General features: G+C 40.2%; 1 protein-coding gene across 4 annotated transcripts in view; it reads left to right on the plus strand.

Annotated features, from left to right (window-relative positions):
- Positions 1–26,082, plus strand: part of CLSTN2 (calsyntenin 2) — a 347,811-nt gene extending 321,729 nt beyond the window's left edge. For 2 of the 4 annotated variants that reach the window (XM_071437165.1, XM_071437166.1), the window contains exons 17-18: positions 869–1,035; positions 25,328–26,082. In XM_071437165.1, the coding sequence (XP_071293266.1) occupies positions 869–1,035; positions 25,328–25,445 (285 nt within the window). In that variant the 3' untranslated portion in view covers positions 25,446–26,082. Of the gene's footprint in view, positions 1–868; positions 11,842–25,327 lie in introns of those variants that run through there. The other 2 variants (XM_071437167.1, XM_071437168.1) reach the window with 1 other exon arrangement.
- Positions 26,083–26,593: the final 511 nt, after the last annotated feature.

Raw genomic sequence — 26,593 nt, forward strand, 5'->3', positions numbered from 1 at the left:
ATGAGCCAGAGTTCTTCAGTTCTCGGTCTCAGAGTTGTTTATTGTATCTTATCTATAAAAAATTTTTCTCCTGTCCAGCTGAGGTCCGCTCAGCAGGACAGACAGCGGCGCTCTGCCCGCCCCTGGGGCGGTGTTATCTCTTTATACTACAAACTACTGATAACATGTTTACAATTACTTTCCTATACCTATCACCTGTGTTAGACAGTGAGCTTCTACTCTAGACCAATCCAAAAGTGCCACCATCACAGCAGAAGATGGAGATAGAGAAGAAGAAGAAGAAAGGCTGGACATGCCCAAGTCCCTCCATCTTGTCCCCAAAACCCCTATTCTAAAAATCCCAAAATCTACCCCTTCACCCAGTGATAATTTTATTATTACACTACTTAAACTTCTGTGGCTTTCAGGTCTTCATACAAAGCTGGTAATTTGCTCCACGGGTCATAATCAAACCCCCAGGTGTTCTGGGCTGTGTAAGGGCCCCGGCAGCTCTGGACACCCAGAGGGATGTTCTGGGTTCTGACAGGTACCCAAGATGATATAGTTGGCTTTGGTTTTAACTTTTTCATGTAAGCATTTATACACTAAAAGGAGGGGAAATCATCAGCAGTTTAAAGAAAATGATGTTGAAGGTTTAAATTTTGGTAGTGTGGCTAACAAAGAGATTGCCTATTTACATTTCATTCTTCTTGGAGTAGTTTTTGAATGTTTGCTACCAACTTGTATGAATTTAATGCTTAATAATCACATAATGATGGAAACCAGATTTGCCCAGCATGTTAGCATTTCTAAATGCTCATTTGACACAGCTCTGGCTGTCAAGAAGGCACCTTTCTGCTAGTGTCTCATTTCTTTAAATTTATTGTAGAAATATGAAAAGCCACACCAGACAGAAGAGGAGAGTGAGGAAGAAGATATAGATGATGAAGAGGAAGACACAACCAGTGCTGAATCAGATGACAGTGAAGAGGAGGAAGAGGAGGAAGAGGAGGAGGAAGTGATTGTCCAAAAGGGACACAAACAGAATGCCACCAGGCAAGAGCAGTTGGAGTGGGATGATTCAACACTCCCCTACTAACAAACAGCCCGCCAGCCACAGCTCTTTTGTAACAACCAATACAATGTTTTTTCAGAGTCTATGAATTCATTGACAGGATTTGAACTTCTGCTTGCCTGTAACTGTTTTGCCTAAAATGATCTTGTTGTAGTAATTGATAACAATAGAACTGGCCCTTTTCTTACAAAGCCTGGAGAAAAGGTGGTCCAAACCTCCTGGCACACACAGTAATAAAGTAATCCAGAACTTGATCTGTTAGCAAGCATAGTTCTCAATTTCCTGTTTCTGCCCTGCAGATGTGGGACAAAAGTCCTGTCACTCAATCCATACAAGTTTTTGCCTTTGCTACTTTTTTCACACAGGAGAGATTTCAGCTTGTTATGTAGAATAACTTCTGTGGGTCCAAATACCAGTTGCCATATAACTTCACATTTTTACAGGTGTAAAAAAAACATAATCCACCTTCAAATTGGGGCAGGGCTTTAGTGCTACAGGGGCTAAATTCCATCTATCATCTCGTCCTGCCTTTTGGATGTTAACTGTCTTCTGCAAGGGAATATCTGGGACTTGACAGGGGATGCATGTGTGCTTATTTAGATGTGGATGGTGTATTTTTTCAGGCATGCTGTCAGACCCTCAAGAGAGGGATTTTTATCCAACCTACCAAGAGAAATTAAAAACGAGTTTAAGAAAAACAGCAACAAGAAAGGGCTGCTGATGGTTATCAAAAGAAAAACCCCAGTATGTGTCCATAGATTGAGTAATATGGTCTTATGCAAACTGTAAATTCTAATGGGATTGATTCACTTAAAATCTGTAGAGCTGCTCATTAGTTATGGATTGAGCAATTTGCAGCAAATCGATGCTTTAAACTGTCTGTCTCATGGAACCATTAGCTTGCTGCATCATTTTACTGAACTAGTGGAAAATAAGTGACCCCATTATTCCATAGCTATGTATAGCTGGGATTTGAACAATTATTTTAGATGAGGAAAACGTTCCCTTTTGCTTAGTGAATGCCAGCTGGAATTCCTGTCTGACTATATTCTATAAAAACATGATGCCCTATTTCTTCTGCACCCCTGCCTGCCTGTAGTGCACAAGAGAAAGGAACAACACTGTGAGTCCTGTTCTGTGCTCATAATTCTCCCTTATTTCTTCTGCCTGAAGCCATTAATGTTGACAGAAGGTTTTATAAAGGAGACAAGGAAAAATAAAACCTACTTGGAACCAAAATAGTTGAAAACAAAAACTAAAATCTTAAGAGGCTGAGAGAGTATTTTAGTTTGTTATGGTAACACAGCATATTTTTCTTAAACACCATTTAAAAAGAAAAAAAAAAAAAAGAAAAAGCAGAGCTACATAAGCTACATATCCAATGTGTTGATTAGTCTGTGTGGTGTGTTTTTGGTCCTCTTTTCCTAAGCACCTTTCAGCTGCTCTGCTTACCAAATGCTGCAGCACTTGCTGGGGTAGCTGCTCCAATGCACAGAAACAAAATGGCATGGAAGTGAATGCTGCTTAGTGGCTTGTCTGGGTTATTTTCCTGAGTACTTTGTTTTCTTTGCAATTTCATCTTTGACTTTTGCTTCTTTAATCTGCTGTTTGAAATAAGCTGCTTCCTCTTCTTCACTCTCCCAGTCAGTCTTGCCACAAGAGGACCTTCCTGACACCCTGAATGGTGGCTGATGTTGCAAAGGGTACTTGAAGCAATCTTGAGGGCACCCACCTCCCTCAATACTGGATTATTAACAGCTCCTGAATGTCGTGGGATATAGGGAATACAAAGGGTGCTTGGGGGTTCTTGTAATTCCAGTTTCTGCATTTGGCAGCTCAAAGGAAATACTGACAGCAACCAGGCCCTTTAGTTGAATATCTAGAGAGTAAATGAAAGAAAAATCTATAATAATTTTAAAATTGGAGATATTTATGCTTTTATTTGTTGTGCCAGCAATCACGTTGTCACATGGTTGTTAAGACTGGCAATACAGCAGTTTTCTTTTATTATCAATCCTGTTTCATTTTATTCTCTCACACATATTAAACTTAGAAGAATATTTGCAGAATCAAGGCCACATAAGTACATCTTATCTGCAGGAATAACAACTGTAAAAATGTCCATAATTTCTGTTTAATACAAAATTAATATTAATATTTCTGATTATCTTGAACAAAATGTTATGTTAGATCAGTTCCTACCATCCTAGTATCCTAGATAATTTCCCAGTTTTAATTTTTTCAGTGACATGAAGCAGGCTCTTCATGATGCTTGTTATCAGCACATATCCGCAAATCTTTACGCTCAGAAAAAAACATTCAAAATTAAATATAGATATTTAAAAGTCAATTTCAGATTTAAAACTGGACTTAAATTATTTTAAAGTTTCTTTTAGTCCTGATTATTATTATTATCATTGTTGCTGTTGTTGTTGCTGTTATCATAGCAAACATTAGGGCAACTTGAAAGCAGCAATTTACAACCTTATTGACAGCCTTTAATTCTTTTATATGCTTGTGAATTCATCAGTGTGTTTCTCCATCTAACAGACTTTTATCTTTTTGCTACTGGAAGCAGATCTTTTCAGGTTGTATTCGTACATGACACAAAAAGGAAACAAAGTATTTTCTCTACTATAAATAAATCTACATTTTTAAACCTAAGCAAAGTCATACAGGCATGTGTGTTATCACTAAAACTTGATTTGCAGTAAGATACTCAGCAAACTCAAATGTATCACTGTACTTATTTTAGATTACTTGTTGGAGTGCATTATGCAGCATTTTTCATTCAAATAAATAGAAACATCCTTTTCACAGAATGGCAGTGAGAATGAGGTACCTCTTCACAAAATGGGCCCTAAAATATTTGTACAGCACTGAAAGCAGTGGTTTCCTGAGCAAAACTACTACTAGAAAATCACAGAAATATGAATTTTTCTAAAACAATTCTAGCAATATTGCCTCCCCTCCAGAAATCATTTTTTATATAACCTACTTGCTTAAAAACCAACCAGAACATATACACACATATATATATACATAAAGACACACATGTTTGTGTGGGGTGTTTTTGCCCTTAATCAAAAGCCAAAATTGTCTCCTTTTCTCCCTGTAAAAAGTGTTTAGAATTGTAAAACCATTCAGGTTGGAAAAGACCTCTAAGGTCCCTGAGCACTTCCAAGCCTACTCCTACCACGTCCCCAGGTCCAACCATTCCCATGTCTTGGAATTCCCCCAGGGATGGTGCCTGTGCACTGCCCTGGCCAGCCTCTTCCAGTACCTGACCATCCTTTCAACGAGGAAATTTTCCCCAATATTCAATCTAAACCTCCCCAGCACACTTCAAGGCTGTTTGCCCTTGTCCTGTCACTTGTTACTTGAGAGGAGAAACCAACCCCAGCTGGCTGCAGATTCCTCTCAGGGGTCTGGAGAGAGTGAAGGGGCCCCTCCTGAGCCTCCTTTTCTGCAGGCTGAGCCTCCCCAGCTCCCTCCCCCGGTGCTCCAACCCTTCCCCAGCTCTGATCTCTTCCAAGGACTCACTGCAGCCCCTCAGGGCTGTCTTGTGGTGAGGTGGCTTTTTTTACACTAGCAATAAACAAGTGTATCCAAAGAAAGCAGTTCTGAAGAGCTACCCGCCATCCATGGCACCAGGAATCCAGAGGTGACAACAGAGGTCTAAAATGACATCACATCAATGATCCCTTAAATTTTTGGAGTACTAATCTAAGGCTGGGAAAAGCTGTAAAACCTCCAAATGCAAATTGAAGATGTTATCTGAATTAATATAACTGCCTAAGTGGTTATTTGTGATTAATAGCTCCCATTTCTCTTTCATTTCTACCCCCTCAATAGGTGTTTTATCTTTGCAAGTAAACCTTAAAATGCACAGTTGAGATTAATATCAATATTTACTGCACTGGCTGACACATCTAGAAATAGATATAGGGTTTGTGACATCTTTAATACTAATTAAAATAAACAGTTGCTATTTTTCATTCCAACAGGTAATACCTTGCAGTGGTGGTGGGACTGCTTTTTACCTCACCAGAGGCTAATGGGAGGGAGCAGTTTATTTTTCTCTCTGGCATGTAGTGGTGCTGAGCTTGCTGAGCACCATCCTTACTCCATTCTGGAACAAAGTAAGGCTCAGCAAGGATCAGAGAGTTCTAAAGTTCCTTCTGTGGCTGAAATCCACTGTCTCCATTGCAGGAGCCATCCCTGCCTGACCCTAAACTGGAAATAATGCCACAGGAAATCAGTAGCCCCAGGTGAAGGATGGGCAGAGGGTAGCCCAGTAGCAGTAGCAGCCCTTACTTCACTGTGGCAAAGCCTTTGGAGCTCTGATAAAATATAAATAATAAATAATTATTGTCTCAGCTGTCCCTTTTCCCAGCTGTAATCTCAGAGGCAGCTTTACTTGCCTCCCTGGTAGGGGTCCTAGTGCTCTGGGACCCAACACTGCCTCTTCTCAAAGTTTTGGTGCCAGCACACACAGCTCTCCACAGAACAGCACCAGGAAAGACTTTACTGGGGTGACAGCAGGTAAAGGTCTGGTGGGATGGAGCTGTTCCTGGTATCCTGGAATAGAAATTATAGTACCAAAATTAAGGATGTTTGCAAAAACATATGGGTGCTGAGAGAGGGAGAGGAAACAAAACTGAATATGTCTCCTCTAAGGGGCTTGCCCTTCCTTTAATTCACACATGCTGACCAGAATAAGTATCTCAAAACTAGGATATCCCCAGTCTCAGGGGGGGGTATCAGGTTTTATCAGGTTCTGCCTTAAGAATTGCTTTCTGCCTTTAGGCAACTGCTTAAAGTAGTTCTAAACCAAGTGAGTAAATCTGAGGAGATAAGAGAAAAAAAACCCCAAATGACAAAACATAAATATCAAAAAGATTGCTGAAGAAATCAAAGCACCTTCTAAGTCACTAAATGAATTCCTGTTGGTTGTACATAATCCTGGGCTGTACAATCTCCCTCATGCTGTAGCATCACCAATGGCAAGAGGTTTTCCCTCTCGCTGCCCCCAGAGCCTGTGCCTGAGCTCACAGCAGCCCAGTGCCACTGCAAACAGCCATGGCAACAGCAGCCAGCCCATCCCTTTAAGGCCTTGGTGTTTTAAAAGAAACCCACAGTCCCATGCACCAAACCATTACAGTTTGTAATATTTTCTGCAGCACCCAGAAGCTGCAGTCCTGTACGGTCTTTGTACATTGGGGTCAAATGTTGGGGGTTTTTTAAATAAAGAAAGGCATAACAAGCAATGTGGGAGAAGTGTAAACTGAAATGGTTTAGGTTGTCTAAAGCTGCATGTCTCAGATTGTGTATCCAATGATCAGACTTCTGGTGGCTTCTCTTGGAATCCAGCTTCATTTTTGTTAGCCTGGAGAATAAAGATACAAAGAATAGAGATAACCCCTAAAGCTACAGCAGAACAAAATTCATACTCGCTTAACACACCCAATCTCAAGGAATATTTCTGCTAAATATATCAGGAGAATTGCTCCAGTGATATCTCATAAAGTAATTGTAATTCATCACCTTTGTAGGATTAGCATGGTTCAAGCCTGGTATGTTCTTTTTGGTTTTGGTTTTCTCTGAAAAAGACATGGTCACAAATTAAAAATACACAAAGCTGAACAGTGCAAAAACTGAAAGAGGAGCAAGGGCTTTAATTTCATAAGCTCTGTCTAAGATAGGGGTTTGAAGTAATAAACAACTGTAGCCCTCATTATTGAAACTTAGCAGAATAAAATGAACCCAGGAAGTTTTGTATGTTCATAACCTCATTTCTGGTGATGAAAAGGCAGGCACCAGAGCAGGTACCCTTTTTCCCTAGAGGCATTTTGCTGCCTTTGGAGGAGGTATTGCCAGCAGTTTGCTCGTTATGGTTTCCATGTCTCTGCTGGCAACAGGAACAGTGCTGCTAGCATCCCCTGGAACAGCTCTGTCAAAGAGCCTGGTGCTGAACCATAATTCAATAATTCTGCAGCTCTGCTCTCAGCCCTCCATGGTGGAGCACTCCAAACACATACAGAGGGAAAGACTCAGTGGTTACAGTGGAGAGATCTGGGCTGGTGCTTCATTAGTTACTGCCTGTAAAGAAACACACTCAGCAGCGTGAGGCACTGTGAATGTGTGAAACAGAGTTCAGGAGAAGCCCTCATTCTTATTTTCAGTACTAACTCATGGGGAAATTGTGCATTCATCAGCTGTTGAAGCTCCATGCCCGTGTCTTGTCACTATTTATGTCTGTGCTGAGAACAAAGAAGCAGCAGAATTTTTTTTCCCAGTTAAGCACATTGTACAATAAAAGAGTTCAGCTTTCCCTGGGCAAAGTGCACAAAGCTTGCCAAATGCAAAGAGAAGCAGTCTTCAAATAGAGAACAAAGATTTTACAATGGTATTCCATCCTCGTACTTCAGACACCCAGAAAATTTCATGGGAGTAAAATGCTTTCCTGCAGCCCTAACTATTCCTTTTGTATAAATCTGGATATAGTTTTGGGGTTTCAGAGGCATTTAACTTCCCATCTGGGTATAAACTTCCCAGCTTTCAGTGTCCTTTGTGTACATAGAGTGTATTAACCCATAAAACTATTTTTGGCTGAATGTTTCAGGATATACTAAGGTGGGGGGGGGGGGGGGGGAAGCAAAAAGTTATTAAAATTACAATGTCTTTTTTTTTTTTATTCCTGCCTCCCCTAAATATATAAACAGGTACAAAAGAATTGATCAGACAACCCTGACCAAGTCTGTGACTACATTTGAAATGACATTTCAAACCATTACTGAAATTGGCAATAAATCTTTGTCTACAAACTGCTTAATGTGCAGTAGAGGAGAAGGTGGACAGTTGTTTTAACTGGGCATGCTCTTTAGAATGTGGAATGGATCAACTACAGTCAGTTCCATTAGAAAATCAAATGATTATTTAAGGGAGAGTGAACAGGAAAATAGAAGAGAATACTGCATGAATAACAGAAAGCGTTGAGGTTTACAGTGATGTGAAAAAAGTTGAAATTTGATCTTGTAGAATAGAAAGAGACATAAAAGCATCAGTGTCAAATAGTAAGAAAATGGAAACATTCTGTATTTCCATGGCAGAACTGACACTGTCACAATGAACAAGAAAGAGAATGAATGTAGGATGTCGAAGGGTTCCAGGATGACCAGACATAGGTGCAAAACACACAGATGTGTGTTGTGTATACATAAACCTGTGTGTGTACAAGAAAATCACAGAATGGTGCCCATGGGGAGGTGGTGGCTGGGGTGATGAAGGAGAACTCGCAGGTTTTTAGCCTGGCTGATGCTGAAGTTGCCTTCTTGAGTTCCAGTCACAGCAGCTCCAGCAGAGCTGGGAAGGGAGCAGGGCCATGAGAGGGGTTCTACACTGTGTGTGCATTGAGTAGAAAAATTCAGAGCCACGGCCAGCCCAGGGGGCTTGGGGCAAACATTCTGGCTGCTGTAACTCGAGTCTGAGGGTACAGTTACCACATGGTTTATTTGAGGTAGGAAATGGAACTTTTGCCCACAGACAGTTGTTGATTAGTTTTAGAGATTTCCTACAACAAACATACTCCATGGGTTGATGAGGAGCTGGACATACCCAGGGTAGATTATATTCCATATTGAAAAGGCCCTCAAGTAAACTTTTTGCAGTGATACAATCTCTTAAGTGGCCACAGAGTTAGGAAACCTGATTTTTGAAAATATACATAATAGAAAAGTTTTTGAGGATAACAACCATCCCTGTGCCAATCTGAGAGCTGAAGTTATTGCCTCTCTTCTCAGAAAAAACTACTGGCACATTTCTTTTTGGCCTCTCCACAAACTGATGTAAAAGTGTGAGGTACATCTGAAAAGAGATGGGGTTTTGTATGTATTCTACTCCAAATACTGCACCACCAGCTGAGTAAATTTTTGATTGTGATTAACAGGCAATTCTATTCCAAGGGTCATCATGGCAGGGATGGGAAGATACACCAGAGTGGATTATTGCTTTGCAGGGTAATCCATGCTATGGGTGTGCTTCCTGAGAATTGTTTCATCTCAACTTCAGTGTGTTTTGAAGTTTATAGTAGACTTATCAAATCCTAGAAATAAAGATTAGTAGACAAAAGGAAAAAGTAGTGCAAGTAGAGTATTATGCTAACAGTGCAGAATTATTTCCTAGAATATATTTTTTAGTGTTAGGGGTGGGGGTGCTTCAACCTACTTAAATATTTCTAAGCCTGGGGCTTCTACTGCTTCCCTTGGGAGATTGTTCTAGAGTCTATTAGAATTCACCATTAGAAAGCTTTTCCTGAAAATGAATTTAAATAATCCTTTTTGTATTTTTTATCTCATTAGTCCTAGTTATACCCTTTTGCACCACTCTAAATAGTTCCTCTAACCATGATTTGTATCCTTTGAATATTTTTAGATAGTTATCAAGTTCATTGCCTTTGGTAATTTACTAGAGAAGCTGTGAATCCTTCCTCATCCCAATTCATTCCTTCAGTTTTGTATTTCTTACCTTTTCATGAAATGTCCTTAATGCACAAACTAAATCCCCTAGTATTTCCTTAAATGAGTCACAGTCAGTTCACTCTGTTAAGGTGCTGTGTGTTGCTGGTGTCACTGCATAAGTTGTTAAAGTTTAAACAATAAATTTAAATTGAAACTTGATTTTTAATTTTTTTTTCTGTAATCCATGGATAAATTCTCATATGATATGAATTTGGCAGTGTCTTTTACATAGGTATGATTTAACAAAGCCAACCAATGGAACAATAATACAAAGTATAATTTGTTAAAACCTAGGTTGCTGTCATCAGTGGGGAAACAGACATTGTCATTCATGGGTCCATGTTTTTACTCTAAACAGCAGCTATTAACCAGTACTTTCACTTAAGACAGATAATACTGCTTCTCCTCAAATGTCAAGAGAATGCATCTACTTCCTAAAACAAATGCTCAAGATTTCTAGATAGGCACTAACTGCTGCAAAGAAAAAGAATTGTGCCAACTCTTCTGATTACTGCCATGCCCACCCTTATATTGCAAATTTGTGATCCATTTCTGCTCTCTGGCTGGCTTGATGACCATGTGGTTTGTTTTCAAGCATGTCCCAAGCAAACCTGTGTTCGCTGGCTCAGGAGCCACACTGGCAAACAGGGAGGATGTACAAAGGCAGCTTGGGTCTTTTCATTGATGTGTTTCCTTCATCTCCTCCTGCCTCCTGTACCTGAACTCCAAACCAGAACTGAAATCCTGGTGTTTGAAAAGCCACTGCATCACTTAAGACCCAAGGGAAATAGAATTTGATTTCTTCTTCATTCGGGCTGTCTGCAAGGATTGGTGTAAAGGGGAGAGCAGGAACACTGAGGGTTCCAGGGGGGCTTTAGGGAACTCTCTGCTCCCCTCAGCTCATCTCTGTCCCCAGTGGGTGTAAATTGTGCAAACCATAATGTAGGAAATGAATTGCCAGGAGTGGGTTTAGGTCACAGGAGCAAACAATGACTTCCTTGGCTGTTTGCTGTCACTGCTCTGCCCACCTTCCCCAAACAAGCCATGGCATGAGGAGTGCCCAAAGTCTCATGGACAGGGGGAAGAGGAATGAGCCTTGGAAGGTCAGGTTGCAACACAAAGGAGAGGAAAAAGTAGAGGAATTCCTGGGCAATGAGCTGCTTGTGATAAGCAACAGGGCAGGAATCAGACATGCACCCTGAATATTGCTGCAGTTTGGTGAAAGGGGTTCTTCTAGTTAGATTTAACTATATAGTTACTAAACATTTAAATGTTTCTGAGACTGTAGGATTTTGAAGAGCTGAGAAATTATCTCATCATGTTGAATATAACAGCTGTGCTCTAATTGGCTGGGACAATTCTATTTCATATTTCATCATCTCTTGACAGTAAAAATGGTATTTCATCTGCCTGCAAAAATTTAAAATTTTTCTCACACAGTTCATCACTTCCCAAATTGTTTCCATGTTAGTGCATTGGTTCTTGTTGAGGAGCAGTAACTGCAGTTGGTAGCATGTATTTTGTAGCTTGGGATTGCTTCCTAGCTGTCCAAATTCTGTGTAGTTGTGGCCACTTCTGTGGATAATAAAAAACTATACCAGAGAAGGGATTAAATAAATATATGCTGTATGGTTGTACATACAATGGTTGTACTCTGTAAAAGTGTCTCAAAACAACAGACTGTTCAGCCCAGGAAAAATGCCCTTACATGAAATATCTTGTTGTTGATGTGAAACAACCATAAACCATATCTTGAAATGTCTTGTTGCAGATGTTAAATGCATTTTTGCAAGCATGAATCTACACAATTTATGCAGTACAATGAATTAAATGACTATATGCAATTGAAAAGATTAATATGAAATGATTTTTTTAATATAGATGAATCAGCTGTTATTTTTCTTTTATTTAAAAATAAAAGACAACCCAACCCTTTCTTAATGAAAATGTACAGTAAATTTTGACAGACAGTATAGTACACAAACCCTAACTTTACATAGAGTAAGAAGTTGTACAAAAGCTCCTCCATGGCATAGTGGTGTATTTCATAAAAGCCATGTCAATTTGCACAGTCATTTATGAATTCAACATTGTTACTGCCCATATGTTTTTCCACAGGACTGATTAAATGCATATTCCAAATAGATCTGTTATTTTAAAATTTGCTCTGTACATCCGTACATGTATAAAGCCAGAGTCATTTTTGTGGTCACTACAGCACTTTCTGTGAATTGGCCAATAAATATAATTTTAGAATTTCACATAAAAGGTAACGTTGTCTAATCTTTATTTCACTGATCATTGAGATGTTCTCATTTTCTGAAACATAACCCTTAAACACTAACACACCTCAGGTGGCAAAGGTTAAATATCTGGCCCACATCTGCCATCTCTCTTGCTAATCCCTAAGGAGGAAAATGCCACGTGTCAAATGACTCAGTCCAGTTTTAGAGCATTTACACAGCTTCTCATTGTGCTGCTGAGAAAGGGAAGCAAAGGAAAGGGAGTTTTTTGAAGAGCTGCTGGTATTTATATTTAATAGCCATCTATTTTCCCCCTTCATTTTGGTGTGATAAAAGATGATAAAATATTAACAAGAAGGACGAATATACCGCATATTGCACACATAAAATGTGAAACAGTACAAGGGGAAAAACCTAATTCTGGGTCATCAGCCTATGAATTTCATTAGTGCATGATTTCATCACACACAGGAATGTGCACTGACTTAGCCTGGCAGTAGAGATTGGAGCCTCTGAGGGTTCCTGCCCTTCCCACACACACTGGCTGTGGCAATGACCAAATATTTCCCTCTGGTTTCAGGACTGTGCCCTGACCACATCAGCAGCTCTCCCTCACAGCCCTCTTGTCTCTTCTCTCACTCTCCCCAAGTTAGAAGTTACAGTCTGATGTTTCCCAACAAAAATGGGACAGATTAGTAAATAAGACCACAGGCAGTTTTTACATTTCCCTGGCTGCTTCTGCATGAAAGGGCTTTGAGGAAAGCTCACCAAGGGAATCAAAGTGTGCCTTCCAGCAGGGAAGCTCCTGAGAGACTGAATATTTCAGTGTGACTTCTGCAAATCCCACTAACTTCTCAATCAGAAATGCCTGCTCAAATGAAAACACCACCGAAAAACGACTCACAAACATCTATGAATGAGAAAAATTGCTGCAGGGGCTGAGACAGAAAAATAAATCTGTGTAAAAGATTTTGGTAAAATAAAATTAACACATAGCTGTCTCCCAAGACCACCCAAGACCATGTAAGATGCCATGTGCTGTAGAGTTAATGATGTTACAAAGAGACATTGACATAAAAATCACCAGAGACCCTGGAGTGAGGAAAAACAGGGAGCTGTTTTTCCTGTGGTTTAAATTAAAAGGTTTGAAATGTCTTTCTAGTCTGAACTTAAAAAAAGAAAAATTATAACTTTCCTGAAAATAATCATAGATAAAGGGAGGAAAAAATTATTTTGGCATATTATTGCAAACATCACCCTTAAAACAGTGTTCACACAGAAATATAAGCAAAACCTTCAGAAATTTAGCACTTAGTGAAAGAGTTCAGCTGTGTCTCTGAGATTAGTAAAACTCTGTAAGCAGGGCTTTATTTTTTAGCTCTTTCTAGCTCTGCCAGCAGCTTTTTCAAAGGAAAAGGAAGGATTCTGTCTGCTCTTGCTGTCTTTCAGTGCAGTGGTCAAGGAAGAGAGCAGAAGCTGTGGATTTGTTTGTGAAGCTCGTATCTTCACATAAGATAGGCAGGAATGAGATGTTCTGAGTTCCAAAGTGATAACTCAAGCTCAGTTATATCTTTAGAACAAGCAAGGTATTTTTGTGTTGAAGAGATGGTCGATTTAGTTTATGGAGAGGATTGGTTGTGCTTCCTCATTTTACATCATTCCTGTATCTGAGTTCTTTCTGCATTTAACTGCAGTACATTTCTGTCTCATCCCTTCAAGCAGATATCTATGACAGAAGGAATCACCATCTAAATTAGTTATACTATTAGCAGCTCCAGCAAGAAACAAATAATTAATCTCTCTGTAGATTAAATATTTGGAAGAGTTCTCAGTAGTGACAGCCACTGTCTGCCTTTCTGTGGGTAAAAGAATCCTTCCAGTTTCTGAATTTTTCTTCTGTGCAATTCATGAGTAAAAATATTCAAGATAGAAACAGCCATTCTTTAGGGAATAACATTCCCAAAAAGGCATTGTTTCTTATCAGGCTGCTCAGCTTTGTCTCATTGCTCTCCACTGTCTGAGATTTAGCTGTTTGTTGTGGCCTGTTAAAATTTACACTGTAAGGTTTTGGGAATGGTCTTTTCTACTGCATGTTTTATAGAGTACAGCATGGAGGACACTTGGATTTATTAACATGAATGATACCACACAGAACAGATCACAGCAATAAATATATTATTGTAACACTTGGAATGTGAGAGGGCAGAACGGGTAGAGATGAGCCTTAACTATGCCAACCTAAACTCTATTTCCTGTCTTTTTTGCCTGTCATCTTCATAAGATTCTGCATCCTCCTTTGTATTGCAGTTTTTCCACCTATGAAGTGGATCTAAACAAAACTTTTCTGGTTATCTTTTCTCATGTACGACATGAACTCTGTCCGTGCCCCACCCAACATAACACCTTAAAGGGCAAGATGACTAACCAAATACAATTACTGCAGATCATAAATATTGCCATTACAAGCAAATCTTGTTCTCCTACAGCTCCTTTACAGACTGAACCAGAGGGTGACCTCTAACTGCCCAAGAGTGAAAGGCTCTGTCCAGAGAAAGAAGATAATTGCAACAGCGACAATCAAGTTCTAATGAAATTCATTACTTACACTGAATATCATTTTCTCCTTAAATACATGATAAGTACATATAGATATAGCCATGTCTACTTATTAGGGAAAGTTTAATACTAATATGGTTTAGCAAAGGCTGTAGAAGTCTCTGATTTTAGGATCATTAGGACCAGCTCTTACAGTGGTCTAAGAGACCTTGAGGAATTCATTAGAATAAACAGTTACACAATTGTTGGATATTAACATAAGTGTTGATAAAGTTATTCAGACACCAAATAATTTTTCATATTAAAAAATAAAACATAAAAAAATACTTAAGGAACTCGAAATACCTTTTACCTCATTATCCATTAAATCTAATGGTCCAAAATTCCACAGTATATGCTGGGAATCTCAGTTTTACTCAAGCAAGAATTGAAAAGTAAATAATGCTGGTGGGGGACATCTTCTGAGAGGACAGAATCAAGCTTAGTAAGAAGCAGTGTGGTGCAGGCAGGACAACAAGAGGAGTTCTGAAATTCACAGCTCTCAGAGCTCCTCCTTCTAGCACACTCTTTTAAAAAGTAAAATCTAAATGTTGATGCCTGCTCTGACACTCACAGGTGATCTTCCTGCAAGCATGATCCAATAATGAGACAAGGCCTTGTGCAAGGGATTGCTGGAATGCAACATTTTTATTTACTTTTTTGAACTTACAATACTTCTGAGGGAGTTAAAAGGTAAGAGGTAGAGTTTATGTCTAAGGATAAAATTGTCGGTCACCAGCATTGCATTCCCATAGTACAAATGTTTGGAAGACAACAATAAACATAGAGCTGGGGAGAGACTTGAAATTGGGAAGGGAGTGTAGAAATTCTGAAACTATTATGCCCAGAAGTTTGAGTTCAAAGCCTGTATCCCATATATTTTTTCCATTTAATGGCAGCATTGTCATTTTTAGGTTTCTTTTTCCAATAAATAAGTGCCATTTTTCCCAAAGTGCTGGGTTTCAGTCACATTTAGGGTAGCTCAGAGAGCTCGTTCAGAGACCACAGTATTGTTGCAGAATACATTCCTCTGCTGTTTAAGTAAATGCTAAGGCAAAGCTGAGGCATTTAGCCAAAATAATTATTAATGCAAATGGCCTATTAAAGTAGGAAGCATCAATTTCATTTATGCTGTCTCAAAAGTCTAGAATACACACAAGTTGTTTTGCTTGCTGATTTTCACTGAAGACAGATTTTTTTGGTACTATTTTGTCAATACCTCCATTCTAAGTGGAATAATTATCACAGGGAAAATTAATCTTAAACACCATCTCCAATAAAGTGTGACAGAGCAAGAAATTAGCCAGGATTTTGTACCATGTCTACTTAGGAAGTGGCTGCATTTTGGGGCACTTCAGTGTGGGTTGATTTTCACACGATCTTGAACAATCACCCTCTGAAAATATTTTGGCCATGACTCTCTCACCCAGAAACATTATCCTTGTTTCCCAGCTGCTTCAGGGACCCTGTGTGATGAAAAACAATTCCCACTGGACAGGCACACACCCTGGCCCATGAACTGACAGAAAACCTGTTCTTGGGCAGTTCCCTAGTACTAGAGGTTAAAAAAGAATGAGCACTCAGCTTCACCACAGCCATCCCAGCACTGGCAGCAGTGAGAGCTGAGGAGGAAGGTTCAAGAGCAATGAATGTGTGACTGCAATATAGAGATGGATAAGGGAGAACTAAGGAAGAAAGAAAAAATGGAGAACTAAGGAAGAAAGAAACAATGAGTCAGTCAGAGTCTTGAGGGGGGAAAGAAAAGGAATTACTCACTGGAGTGCTACAGAACAAGACTCAGCCTTGCTTTGGACACTGGACATGACTTAATAAAAGTTTTAAAAACAATAAAGGTTAAAGAGTAACTTTGCTAGTTGGCCTCTGTATTGGGAAATTCTCCAATTCTCTGGCCTCTGTGGAATCACAGAGAAAAAAAGCTCTTAAATACAGGGACTGCTGCATTCTTTTGTACTTATTTTTGTGGAGATCAGGTTACAATAACAAATAGTTTTCTAAAATTTAAAATGCAATTATTCAGCATTCAGTTGCAGTCCTCAAATGTAGCATTCAAGTAAACAGGTTTTTCTTACTTGCACAGTCAAGGCAATTGTGTGCTCAATTACACTGGGAGAATTGGCCCTTGCAGCACAAACCCATGGACCAAGAGACGTGGTTGGTTTATGTTAGTGCCAAAAGTGTGGCAATTCACACCCCTTTATGTGACATTTATACACAGAAAAGCACTATATTCATCAAAGTTTTGGGGGTTTTTTACAACATTGGTTTTTTCCTTTAAAAAATAAATGCCAGGCTGGTTTCTTTGGGAAAAACAGATTTTGTAATTTCCTAAAGGCAACATTTAACTTGCAATAATATTAATGAGACATGTGGTATGGGCATGAGTGGAGATCAGGAATCATCTTGATCACTGATTAAAACAGTTTATAATCCAAGGAAGCCTGAAAACCATAGACCAAACTACACCAGGAGTAGTTTCATGGCATAGCTGGGAATTTGAGAGACACAAAGATTCCTCAAGACCCACAATGATTACTAATTACTACCTCAGGTGAGACACTGCAGTTTGAAAGCCAAATCTTTTTACTCTTGGCCTGGTGCTGTGGAGGTGATGCTGTGGCACAGACTCACAGAATGGCTGAGCCTGGAAGGGACCTCTGGGTGTCCATTTGACCAAACCCCTGCTCCAGCAGGGCCCCTACACCTCCAGCAGGCTTCCCAGAGCCATGTTCAGATGGTTTGGGAACACTTCCAAGGATACACACTCCACAACCCTTTCTGGGTAGCCTTTGCCACTGCTCAACACCCTCACAGTAAAAAGGTGTTCTCTGAATTCAAAGGGAACCTGCTGTGTTTCACATTGTACTCCTTGTACTCCTCTATACCATCTCTTGAGATACTTACACCCTTTGATAAGATCCCTCATAACCCTTTCAAATTACAGAATTTACACTGTTTCCCTGGTGTCTAAATTTCACCTATTAAAACCTGGAGGACCCAAATTGGGCACTGCATCAGATTTACCTGCCTTAGTAGATTTTATATCTCTTTATATACTATTTGTCCCTTCTTCTCCCATATTTCTCAGTAAAAAGTACACTCAGAGTGTATCTGGTCTTATACTGAGGCTCTCATTCAGTCAACAAGCAAAGATCAATAACTAGATGAAACAAAACACCTGTTGCTTGTCTAATGCACTTCATTATTGATTAGTTAACTCTGTAAAGTGCTTTGTTTCTACTGGAACAGAAGATGAGATGGGAATGTAAGGCACTCAACCTGTCTGACTGACAAGCACAATCAAGTCAGATTAACACTTTAGCAGTTTATCTGTGGATAAACAGCACCACAGGTGAAGGAGCTCCCAAGACACAAAGGCAGATGGATTGGGAAGAGCTGAGCACCTCGGGTGTGCTGCCAAGGAAACACAGGGGCACTGCCTCCCTGCAGTGCCAGGAAATCCTGCAGATGTGTTGGCAGAGCACAGAACAGGATGGTCAAGGCTGCTGGGCCTGATGGAGCTGGAATGTCAGGTTGAGGATCTCTGTGCAAAGCTCCACACGGTCATCTTGTATTTCACACAGCTTGTTAGCTCAGGCTTACTGCTGCTTCTAAAAGCCTCTGGAAAACCAAGATATCAAAAGTCCCTCTAATATCGTCACAAAGGAAGAGTTGACTATTGAAAATATCGTCCTAGCTTCCCAAACCTGTCAGGCTGATTTTTAATACTGGATTTATTTTTTTTTTCAATTTTCTGTAGCATGCTTCTCTGAAAGTATTTGCACATTGTACCTCACTGATATTGCTGTTAAGACATCCTTTGGCCCATGTAAAGGGGTTTTCTTATCCAGAAATAGGCTTCTCTTTACGTGAGCAGTGATTCACAGGCACTGTCATTAGGAAGTGAATTGAAATCTCTGGAGTGCATCACAACTGGGCTTTGCCAGTCATTGCTGCTTGGGTCAGATTCTGCATCCAGCTGAAACTTCTATTACACTATCTAGATTTCATAGCTGCTATTAATACAAGTTATGCTTCATTAAGTATGAATTTGAAACTAACAGGGCTCTGAAGTTCAAGAAAGTGCTGAAGGACAAACAGAAAAAATGTTTTTATTCCTAGAAGTGTCAGCAAGACAGAGAACAACATTTGTTTCCACTGTATATCCACCTCAGAACAGGTGGCTCTTTTAGAATGATAATTCCCTCATGGATTTTATTTTTTCCCTTTAAATAAAACTTATCTTGCTTCAGGCTTAGACAAAAGGTGGATGAAGACTGCTCTGAAATACACATTTATTCTCAGACTGAATTTTTTAAAAAGTCCATTGTTGCATATAGGTAAAACCTTACAAAAGGAAGGCCTTGTAAAACTATGGCTCAGTCCTGTTACTTTGGCTGAGTAGAAAAAGACTGTGGGAAAGTGAGGCAGCTGAATTAGAGGTAGATCAAAAAGTTCTAGAACCATTGTGTGTTCACAGTGTGGTGTGTGGTGGTTGGTTGAAATATGTTTGTTATGGCTTAAAGCTATGTAACTGATAAAGGCCTGAGTGCTTCAAAAGCCTGGTTTTTGCAATAAAGCACCTCTCCTTTGCACCTGCCTGGGGACTCTGTGTCACTACAGACCCTCACTCACAGGCCATAGCGTACAACTTGCTGGTTAAAAGAAGTTCTTCCAACCTGCCCTGCACTGGCAGGTGCAGCTGAGGTATCTTCACTGCAGCGGGGCAGTGCTGCCCATTGCCAAGTGCTCCATGCTCTCCTGCAGTCTGTTAGGATTCCTGATGGCAGCCAGACATCCAGAAGGGCTGTGTCCTGCCCAAGCAGCCCCCACTGTAAGTGTAAGAGCATCGGGGGGTGGCACGGGGGGGACAGATGGAGACGAGAGATCTCTGCAGCCAGGGCAGGAACTTGGGGTTCATTGCAAAGGGCCTGGGTGCAGGGGCCTTTTGGGATTTGGGGTTCATTGCAAAGGGCCTGGGTGCAGGGCCCTGCTGGGAGCTGCCAGGCACAGCTCAGAGCAGGCCCAGAGAGGAGAGGGGGAGAGAGGATGAGAGGGAAAGAGAGCAAAAGCATAAGAGAGTAAAAGGGTAAGAGCATAAAAGGGCAAGAGAGCAAGGTTCCCGTTACAATACAATAAATCTTCTTCTGTGTTGAATATTCTGATTCTCACTAACCAATCTAGTACAATATACAAATCCTATAGCATTTCCATACAGCCTATAAGAATCACTACATTCCCACACTGTGTTACATTTTAAACCCTACAAACTCCTCTTTGGGCCCCTTCTGCCAAGCTGGCAGGGTCTGCTCTGACCCTTGGGCCTGCCTGCAAGCAGAGGGTGTTGTTCCATCAAAAGGGGATCACCCTCAGCCGGCCACACCATTGTTTTCCAGTTGTTCAGTGACTAAAGGATCTCAAAGCTTGCTTTCATTTCAATCTCACTTATAGTTTCCATATTCTCAAAATCTTTTGCCAGGCAATCATATTTATAAGGCTTTCCTGTTTCATCTCCCCCAACAGTAAGCAGCTGTGCTGCCACATTCCCTGGCCTCGCAGGCAGGCCACCACTGCCTGGCCTGCTCTCCCAAAGAGAGCTCACTCACAAACACGCTCACTGAGAAGGCTACAAATTGACAATCAATTAAGTTACAGACAGAGAGGCAGCTCTGGTTCATCAAGTCCTTGATAGTGATTGCTTTTGTACAGCAAAGAGAAGGTTTGGCTGGAACTGGGAGCAGCCGTGTGCTTGTCACAGGGATAAGGTTCACAGCAAGACCCAGGACAAAGTGTGAGCCTTGATTTTGGCTTCACATCTCCCCTTATTCCAAAGCAAAACCAAATGGTGTTAGAGCTCTGTCTCTATAAGGGTATGAGATGTGCTCAAAAGGTGCCATTCTTTGGAAGTTACCACAGAATGGCTCCTTGCCTTGAAGTGATTTGGTTCTGAGCTCTCATGTCCAGCAGGACAAGGGGAACACTTTCCCCCAGCATTACCCTGGATCCATAAGAGCACACAAAGCAGGAGGTTTGAGTGAAAGGTGGCACTTGCAGAACGACAGAGATCTAAGACAAAAGCAGTTTGGATACTGAGGGAGAGGAGGGACAGGGAGAAGTTAGGGAGATCATGCAAGCAGGGTCTGGGAGGCCAGTGGCAAGGAGTGGATGTGTAACTGTAGTAGTTAGTGCAGTGTGAGACTCTCATCCATGGGGCTTGGTTAGGATTGGCAGGCACCAGCAATTGTTGATGTGCACTCATTTTGTGCAACTCCAGTCTACAGGAGCTGTGATTGACTTTTAAGGAGTTATAAGAGGAGGTTATTGAAATGCCAGGTCTGCTTCCAGTTACTCAGCTTTCACAAATGTGAGAAAATTGTGTTCTGAGTCATACCTAGCTCTGTCCTTCTTGCGAGCCAAGAAAAGATTTATTTTCTATTTTAATAGAATACTTACAGCATTCCTACTTTATTGTGTCTGTAAAGGGATTGCTGGCCCTTAACAGCTCAAAGCCCAGTATCCCCTGACTCACTCTGGGTATACTTTGCTTCCAAATAGCTCCATTTTTGTGTACCAGATCCTAACACCTGAGGCTAATTTTGACTTCCTTCTATCACGCATTTGTTATGATCGTGACTGCTTAAATTCTCCATTTCTCATTAGACAAATGCCACCTGTATTTCCAGTCATGCTCCTTGGCTACATAAGTACTTTAAGAAGAGGCAGACTATTCTGCCCATTGTACAGCAGCAAGGCAGGTAGTCCAGAAATATTTCAAGTCTCAATTGTTTGAGTCTTGTAATGATAGAATTTTATTCATCCCAGAAGCTCCTCACTCTATGAAGCCTTCCATTCATCTACTTCTTTCTAGAGACCCCCAATGTTAAATCCATAGTTATCATAGCATGGGTCCCCACCAGGCAATAATTAGCATTGACTCCAGAAGGCTGATCAATCACATTATTATACCATATTATACTTATTAAGAAACTCATTGTCCTTTACAGACAGTCTGATACAGACAGACCAGATTGGTCAATTGAATCCAAATACTATCCAAATACAGTGGCCAATTTAAAAATCACCCTTTGGTAAACAAATCTCCATCACACATTCCACATGTTCACAACAGGTGCAGCAAGTGAAGATAAGAATTATCATTCTTTTCTCTGATCTTCTCACAGCCTTTTCCAGCACAATGCCTGGGAAAGTTGTGCCTGCTGCTCTCTGCAGAGAGAGCTGTGGCCCCACACAGTTACTCAGGCTTTCCAAATAAGTAACCTGAAACAGAACATGAATATAAAGGTTGCTCAAAGTCCGAGTTATTCCGTGGCAAAACCTGGCAGAAGTCCCCTAATAGTGTATTTATCCAAATCAGGTTATATCAAGAACAGATTTTTACAAGAAACACGGAAATTATTGTTAACAGACAGGAACTAGAACTCATAAGCTGCAAATATTAAAAGATCTACAGAACACAAAGAAATAGAATCAGTTGGGAAAATATGCAGGAACTGATGGCAGGAGAGACCCTGTCCTTCTAAAAGACAGCTTGCCTCAGGAAGGCCCCCTTTCTCCTCCCCAGAGAGCTACTAGTACTTAAGCAACTGCTTCTAACTGCTGAATTTCCAGATAGGAGCTATTAACCTTCAGATAAACATCTAATTCTTTTACCCTATAAAACCATATTTTCCATGAGGAGCATAGAATCATTAGACATAGCACAGGGACATTTTTCTGTATAGTTTAAAGCCAAAATATTCTTTAAAATGTAGCTATTCATCTTCCTGGTTCTGGCCTCCACTCTACCCTCTGACACTATTTTAGAAGAAGTAGGTGCCATTAATTATCAGCTGAGTCCATGTGATGGCCCATGGGAATCCACCCAGGACTCAGCTCCCTGGCTGTGTCTCCATGGCACAGCACAGTGGGGAGCTGGAGGAACAAACCAGGTTACCTCCACAGCACTCCCATCACAGGGCTAATTAACACATCTCTCTTACTTCTGCACAGATTTGAACTGCACTGGGCAAAATTCTGATAAAAGAGCAGACAGAGAACACTGGTTGTATCAGAAAACTAAGGAGGACAACTACAAACAAATTTTGGGATATTCTAGATAGTCTTAGCAATTGAAGAAAAATTGTAATGCATTATCATCGTGTCTATTAACCAGGAAAGTCTTTGGCTACATTCTAGTAGAGGGGATTTTTCAAGTGTAGACACAAAGGGGATTTCTGAAGGAACCAAAATATGGCTCTTCCACCTCAGGGTTTGGTGAGCCTCTGCAAAAATACTCAATCCTCAAAAGTATCACAAAAGAAATGAGTAATTGTCCTAAAGACTATGATCATACTGACAAAAACAATTAATTCCTCTGGGAAATTCTTGCAGATTTTTAAAACCAGCCTCTGAGATTTGCTAGCAGAGATATAATTATCCGTGATCTTCTCAAGGATGATTAAAGAAAGAAAACCCTACAAAAAGAGCAATTGCTCTTTATTGCATACAATATCTCTTTGAAACAAATTCAATAGAATCCTCTTGGGTTTATTCCTAATTGGTTTCATAGGATGCTCCCAAAAGGGAAGCAATTTTGAAGAGAATTCCACTGGGACCTTTTCATCATCTTTGCATAATTCTGATCATATATCATTACTGAAAGCCTGTTATATTTCTAGCTCCAAGTTTAATGTAAAGCATTTTTTCTTCTGACATTTCTTATGTTAAGCCTCAGATACAGAAAAGACCACAGGCAGCTTGTGGGCACATTATGTATGGTATTTGATAAGCTACTTGTGCTTGAATAAGAGACTATTGAACAAACATCCTGTGATTTATAAGTGAAAGGATGAAATCATGAGAGAAACAAATTTTCAGGCAAAGCATATTCAGCAGTGGTCTCATCACTTTCACTGCTCATACTCATATTTATTATACATTACTTGGAGCTACTTATTTTGAGAGAGCAAATTGCACCTTGACAACTTCACTGTAATACTAAGTACCAAAATCATATTTTTCCTTCCTACTTATCTCTGGAATGAAAATGAAATAATTATCTTTTTTTTTTTGTATTTTCCCATGACAACCAAATATTAAGATTGGTCAGTAGTTCTCTGTAGATACTGCAACTAATCCACACTATTTAATTCACATGACAGACAGTCTCTGTCAGCAGATCCCTAAAGCTTGGTAAGGGTCCATAAAAGGACAGGATTCTCCTAAAAGGGCTCTCAAGTTCTGGATCTAAACAAAATGTCCAGATAGCCCAGCTGCCAGCTGGACTATTTCCTGGTAGTAAGTCTTGGTACAGAAGCACATTAAGAAAAAAGCAGAGGTTAATAAGCAACAAACATTTCATAGGTCAATAACACAGTTTGTTGGTGGAGAGCTAGACAAATCTGCAAATATAAATTCAAAAGGTACCCAATTCCTCCTGCTTTCCTTTAAGGTTCTAAAGCCTTCATAAACATGGTGATTAATACTCAACTGTAAAAGTCTTTCCTTAGTGTTAAGCCAGTGATCCAAAGTGACAGAACAGGCAGTAAATTGCCACTTGTCATCTGCAGAATAAAATAATCAGAATGTTAGAGCTAAAAACGTGCACATGGACATAGGAATGTGCCTTATAGAACACATGGACTTTTTTAAGTATTGATGACTGAATTGCCTGTTCAGACCCTAATGCTGAGATTAATATTTGCTTCAAATTGTGAGGAGAAGGAGTAAACAAATGAACAAAAACAAAAAAATCAAGAATGTCCCTTCAGCGATATCTCTTGAAGAGCTGACAATTATTTTGTCCTCAAACTGATCAAAAATGGAAATGCAATGCAGAACAACTGGAACCAATGGACAAAGTGGCTTGATCAGGAATAGCCTTTCAATCCAAATGACACCACTTGACATAATGGTGTCACCAGCAGAGCTAAAGAACTGAAAGAGCAGACATTCAAAAAAAAAAGGCTCCTCCTCAGTAATGGGAACTTAATAGAGGTTCAAGCACACTGACCTGAGGGGACACCAACAGTGTGAGATCATCACTCTTTAGCTGGAATACAAAATTGGTGCAAAGGGCAGAGAATCAGGACCATACATACAGACCATATCTGAAATGATCACTTCCTATGTAGAATACTAAAACTGCACATATGTGTATGTATGGCCCTGATTCTGATGCCCACCCTCAGCAAAATCCAACCTATTTATTCTTTCTTAATTCAGGAGGGAGAGCATAAGAAAAAAACCCTGCTTGCAACTTACCACATTGTTTAAGGCATGATTTAATAAACAAAAAGAATTAATGTATTATAAGATCACTGAGTGCAAAGTGCAGAGAAGCACACGTGATCATCTTTATTCTGTATTTGAACTTCATTTTTCTAATCCCTAAGGCACTTCTAAAAGATTTTCTAATAGGAAAAGTTTTGTTCTCTGGGGTAAAAGTTTTCAATTGCTCCAATTTTTCTCACTACCTCAAGGATAATTATCTTCTCTAACCACTGATACATCATCTGCTTTGAATCCTCCACTTCTTTGACCAAGGAGTTCAATTTAATAGAAAAAGTTTCATCTTCCCTTCCAGGGAGTTTCAATAGTGTTTTAATTTCATTTGTCTGGAAGGTGATCAAGTCTAGCACTTTTATAGAATCTGCTTTCAGTAGCTGTCACAAAGATCAGCCTGTGGGAGATTATCTCTGACCACAGCATGGGACAGGGGTCTGTTCAGGCTGGCAGGAACAGCACAAACCTGTGGCAAGCAAAAAGAAAACATCCATCCAGAGCCATTAAGCAAAAAAGTATTGTCTGTAGTTCAAGAATTCCTACATTTGCACATTTCTGTGGAGGAATGGTCAGATGAACTGATACCTTTTCATTGTTTCCATTCTCTTCCTTAGGGCTATGGTGCTGTCTGGTGTCCGAGGCAGACAACACCCAGCACGAGACCAGGCTCCAGCTAACACCCCAACTCTGTGTGAGCTTACAAGTGCTTATTTAAACACTCATTTCTCATGAACTTCAGCCATGTCAGTAAGCATCTAGCTCATGAAGGAAAGAAGGTTGCTGGAATCACCACTCCACCCTCAGAGCTCAGAGGGTTAAGGGGCACAAAGTTAAGCCTTTGTGCCCCAGCCACTGCTTTGCCCACAAGTGTCTGCTTTGCCCACAAGTGTCTGCTATGCCCACAAGTGTCTGCTGCAGCCTGAAGCCTGCCTGGCACCCTCAGGTGCTGCTGAATTGCTATGGATCAGGTAAATTTTAACCCAGTGTTTCACTGCTTCAGCTGGAGCCTTGAACAAGTTTACAAGCAGAAAGAGACTCTGCAAAGTCTCCGTTCATATTGTCCAGGTAAACACCCCAGCTAAACTGATGAAGAAGGACACCTTGGGATTTGGAGTCCCAGAGTGCTGTTATGGATTTTCCTTTTCTCCTTTTCACTCTCACTGTATTTTTGTGCCATCTAAGTTGCATATGTTCTGTGCTTGATGCAAATCAGCCAAACCTTTCTTGGTTTCATCAGACTTTACAGATTTGGCATGTCAAAGGCTTGTCTGCTTTCTTTAATGAACACAGACAGGTATCTTTAAAGATGATGAAGAAAGAAAATTCACTGTATAGTAAGAAAGTTAATAAAGTATTACAATTATAACCACATCTTAGTACCTGAACAGCTTGAAAATCCATGTTCCTTTTGTGCTCATTCATTTTGTTTTCTCCTGAGCTCCAATCTATTTTACTGCACTATTTCTAACCAGTTTTGAAAACTTCCAGCCTAAGGCAGTCAGACAGTCTCTGTAGGGACTCCATGTATAAGGAGTCTTGATCATCTCTTGATGACATGTAGTCTAATTAGGAAATCAGGTAAGGGTGGGCAAGGCAGCAGGAGCAAAACCCATTAAAAGCAACCAGGACTTGCTTGGGAATTTTTTTTTCTTTTCCACAAAGAGTCTGCTTTATCAGAAGTCTTGTGCCCTGAACCGTTAATTAATTAATGGTTTCAACCAGCTCTCAGAGTAACCTGCCTAATTTCATCCTGGCTGAGAGAAAACTCCCCAGCAATTTTGAACTTCCTTGACTTTCAGCTATGTAACTGTTTTAAAATCAGGAAATTTGGAATCTAATTGTGCAATAGCATGGTTGTTAGGATTATTGTTAGTAACAAT

The sequence above is a fragment of the Agelaius tricolor genome, unplaced genomic scaffold (genome assembly GCF_023055355.1).
Source record: "Agelaius tricolor isolate 1412-34295 unplaced genomic scaffold, bAgeTri1.0.p SCAF_12, whole genome shotgun sequence".
Taxonomy (NCBI): domain Eukaryota; kingdom Metazoa; phylum Chordata; class Aves; order Passeriformes; family Icteridae; genus Agelaius; species Agelaius tricolor.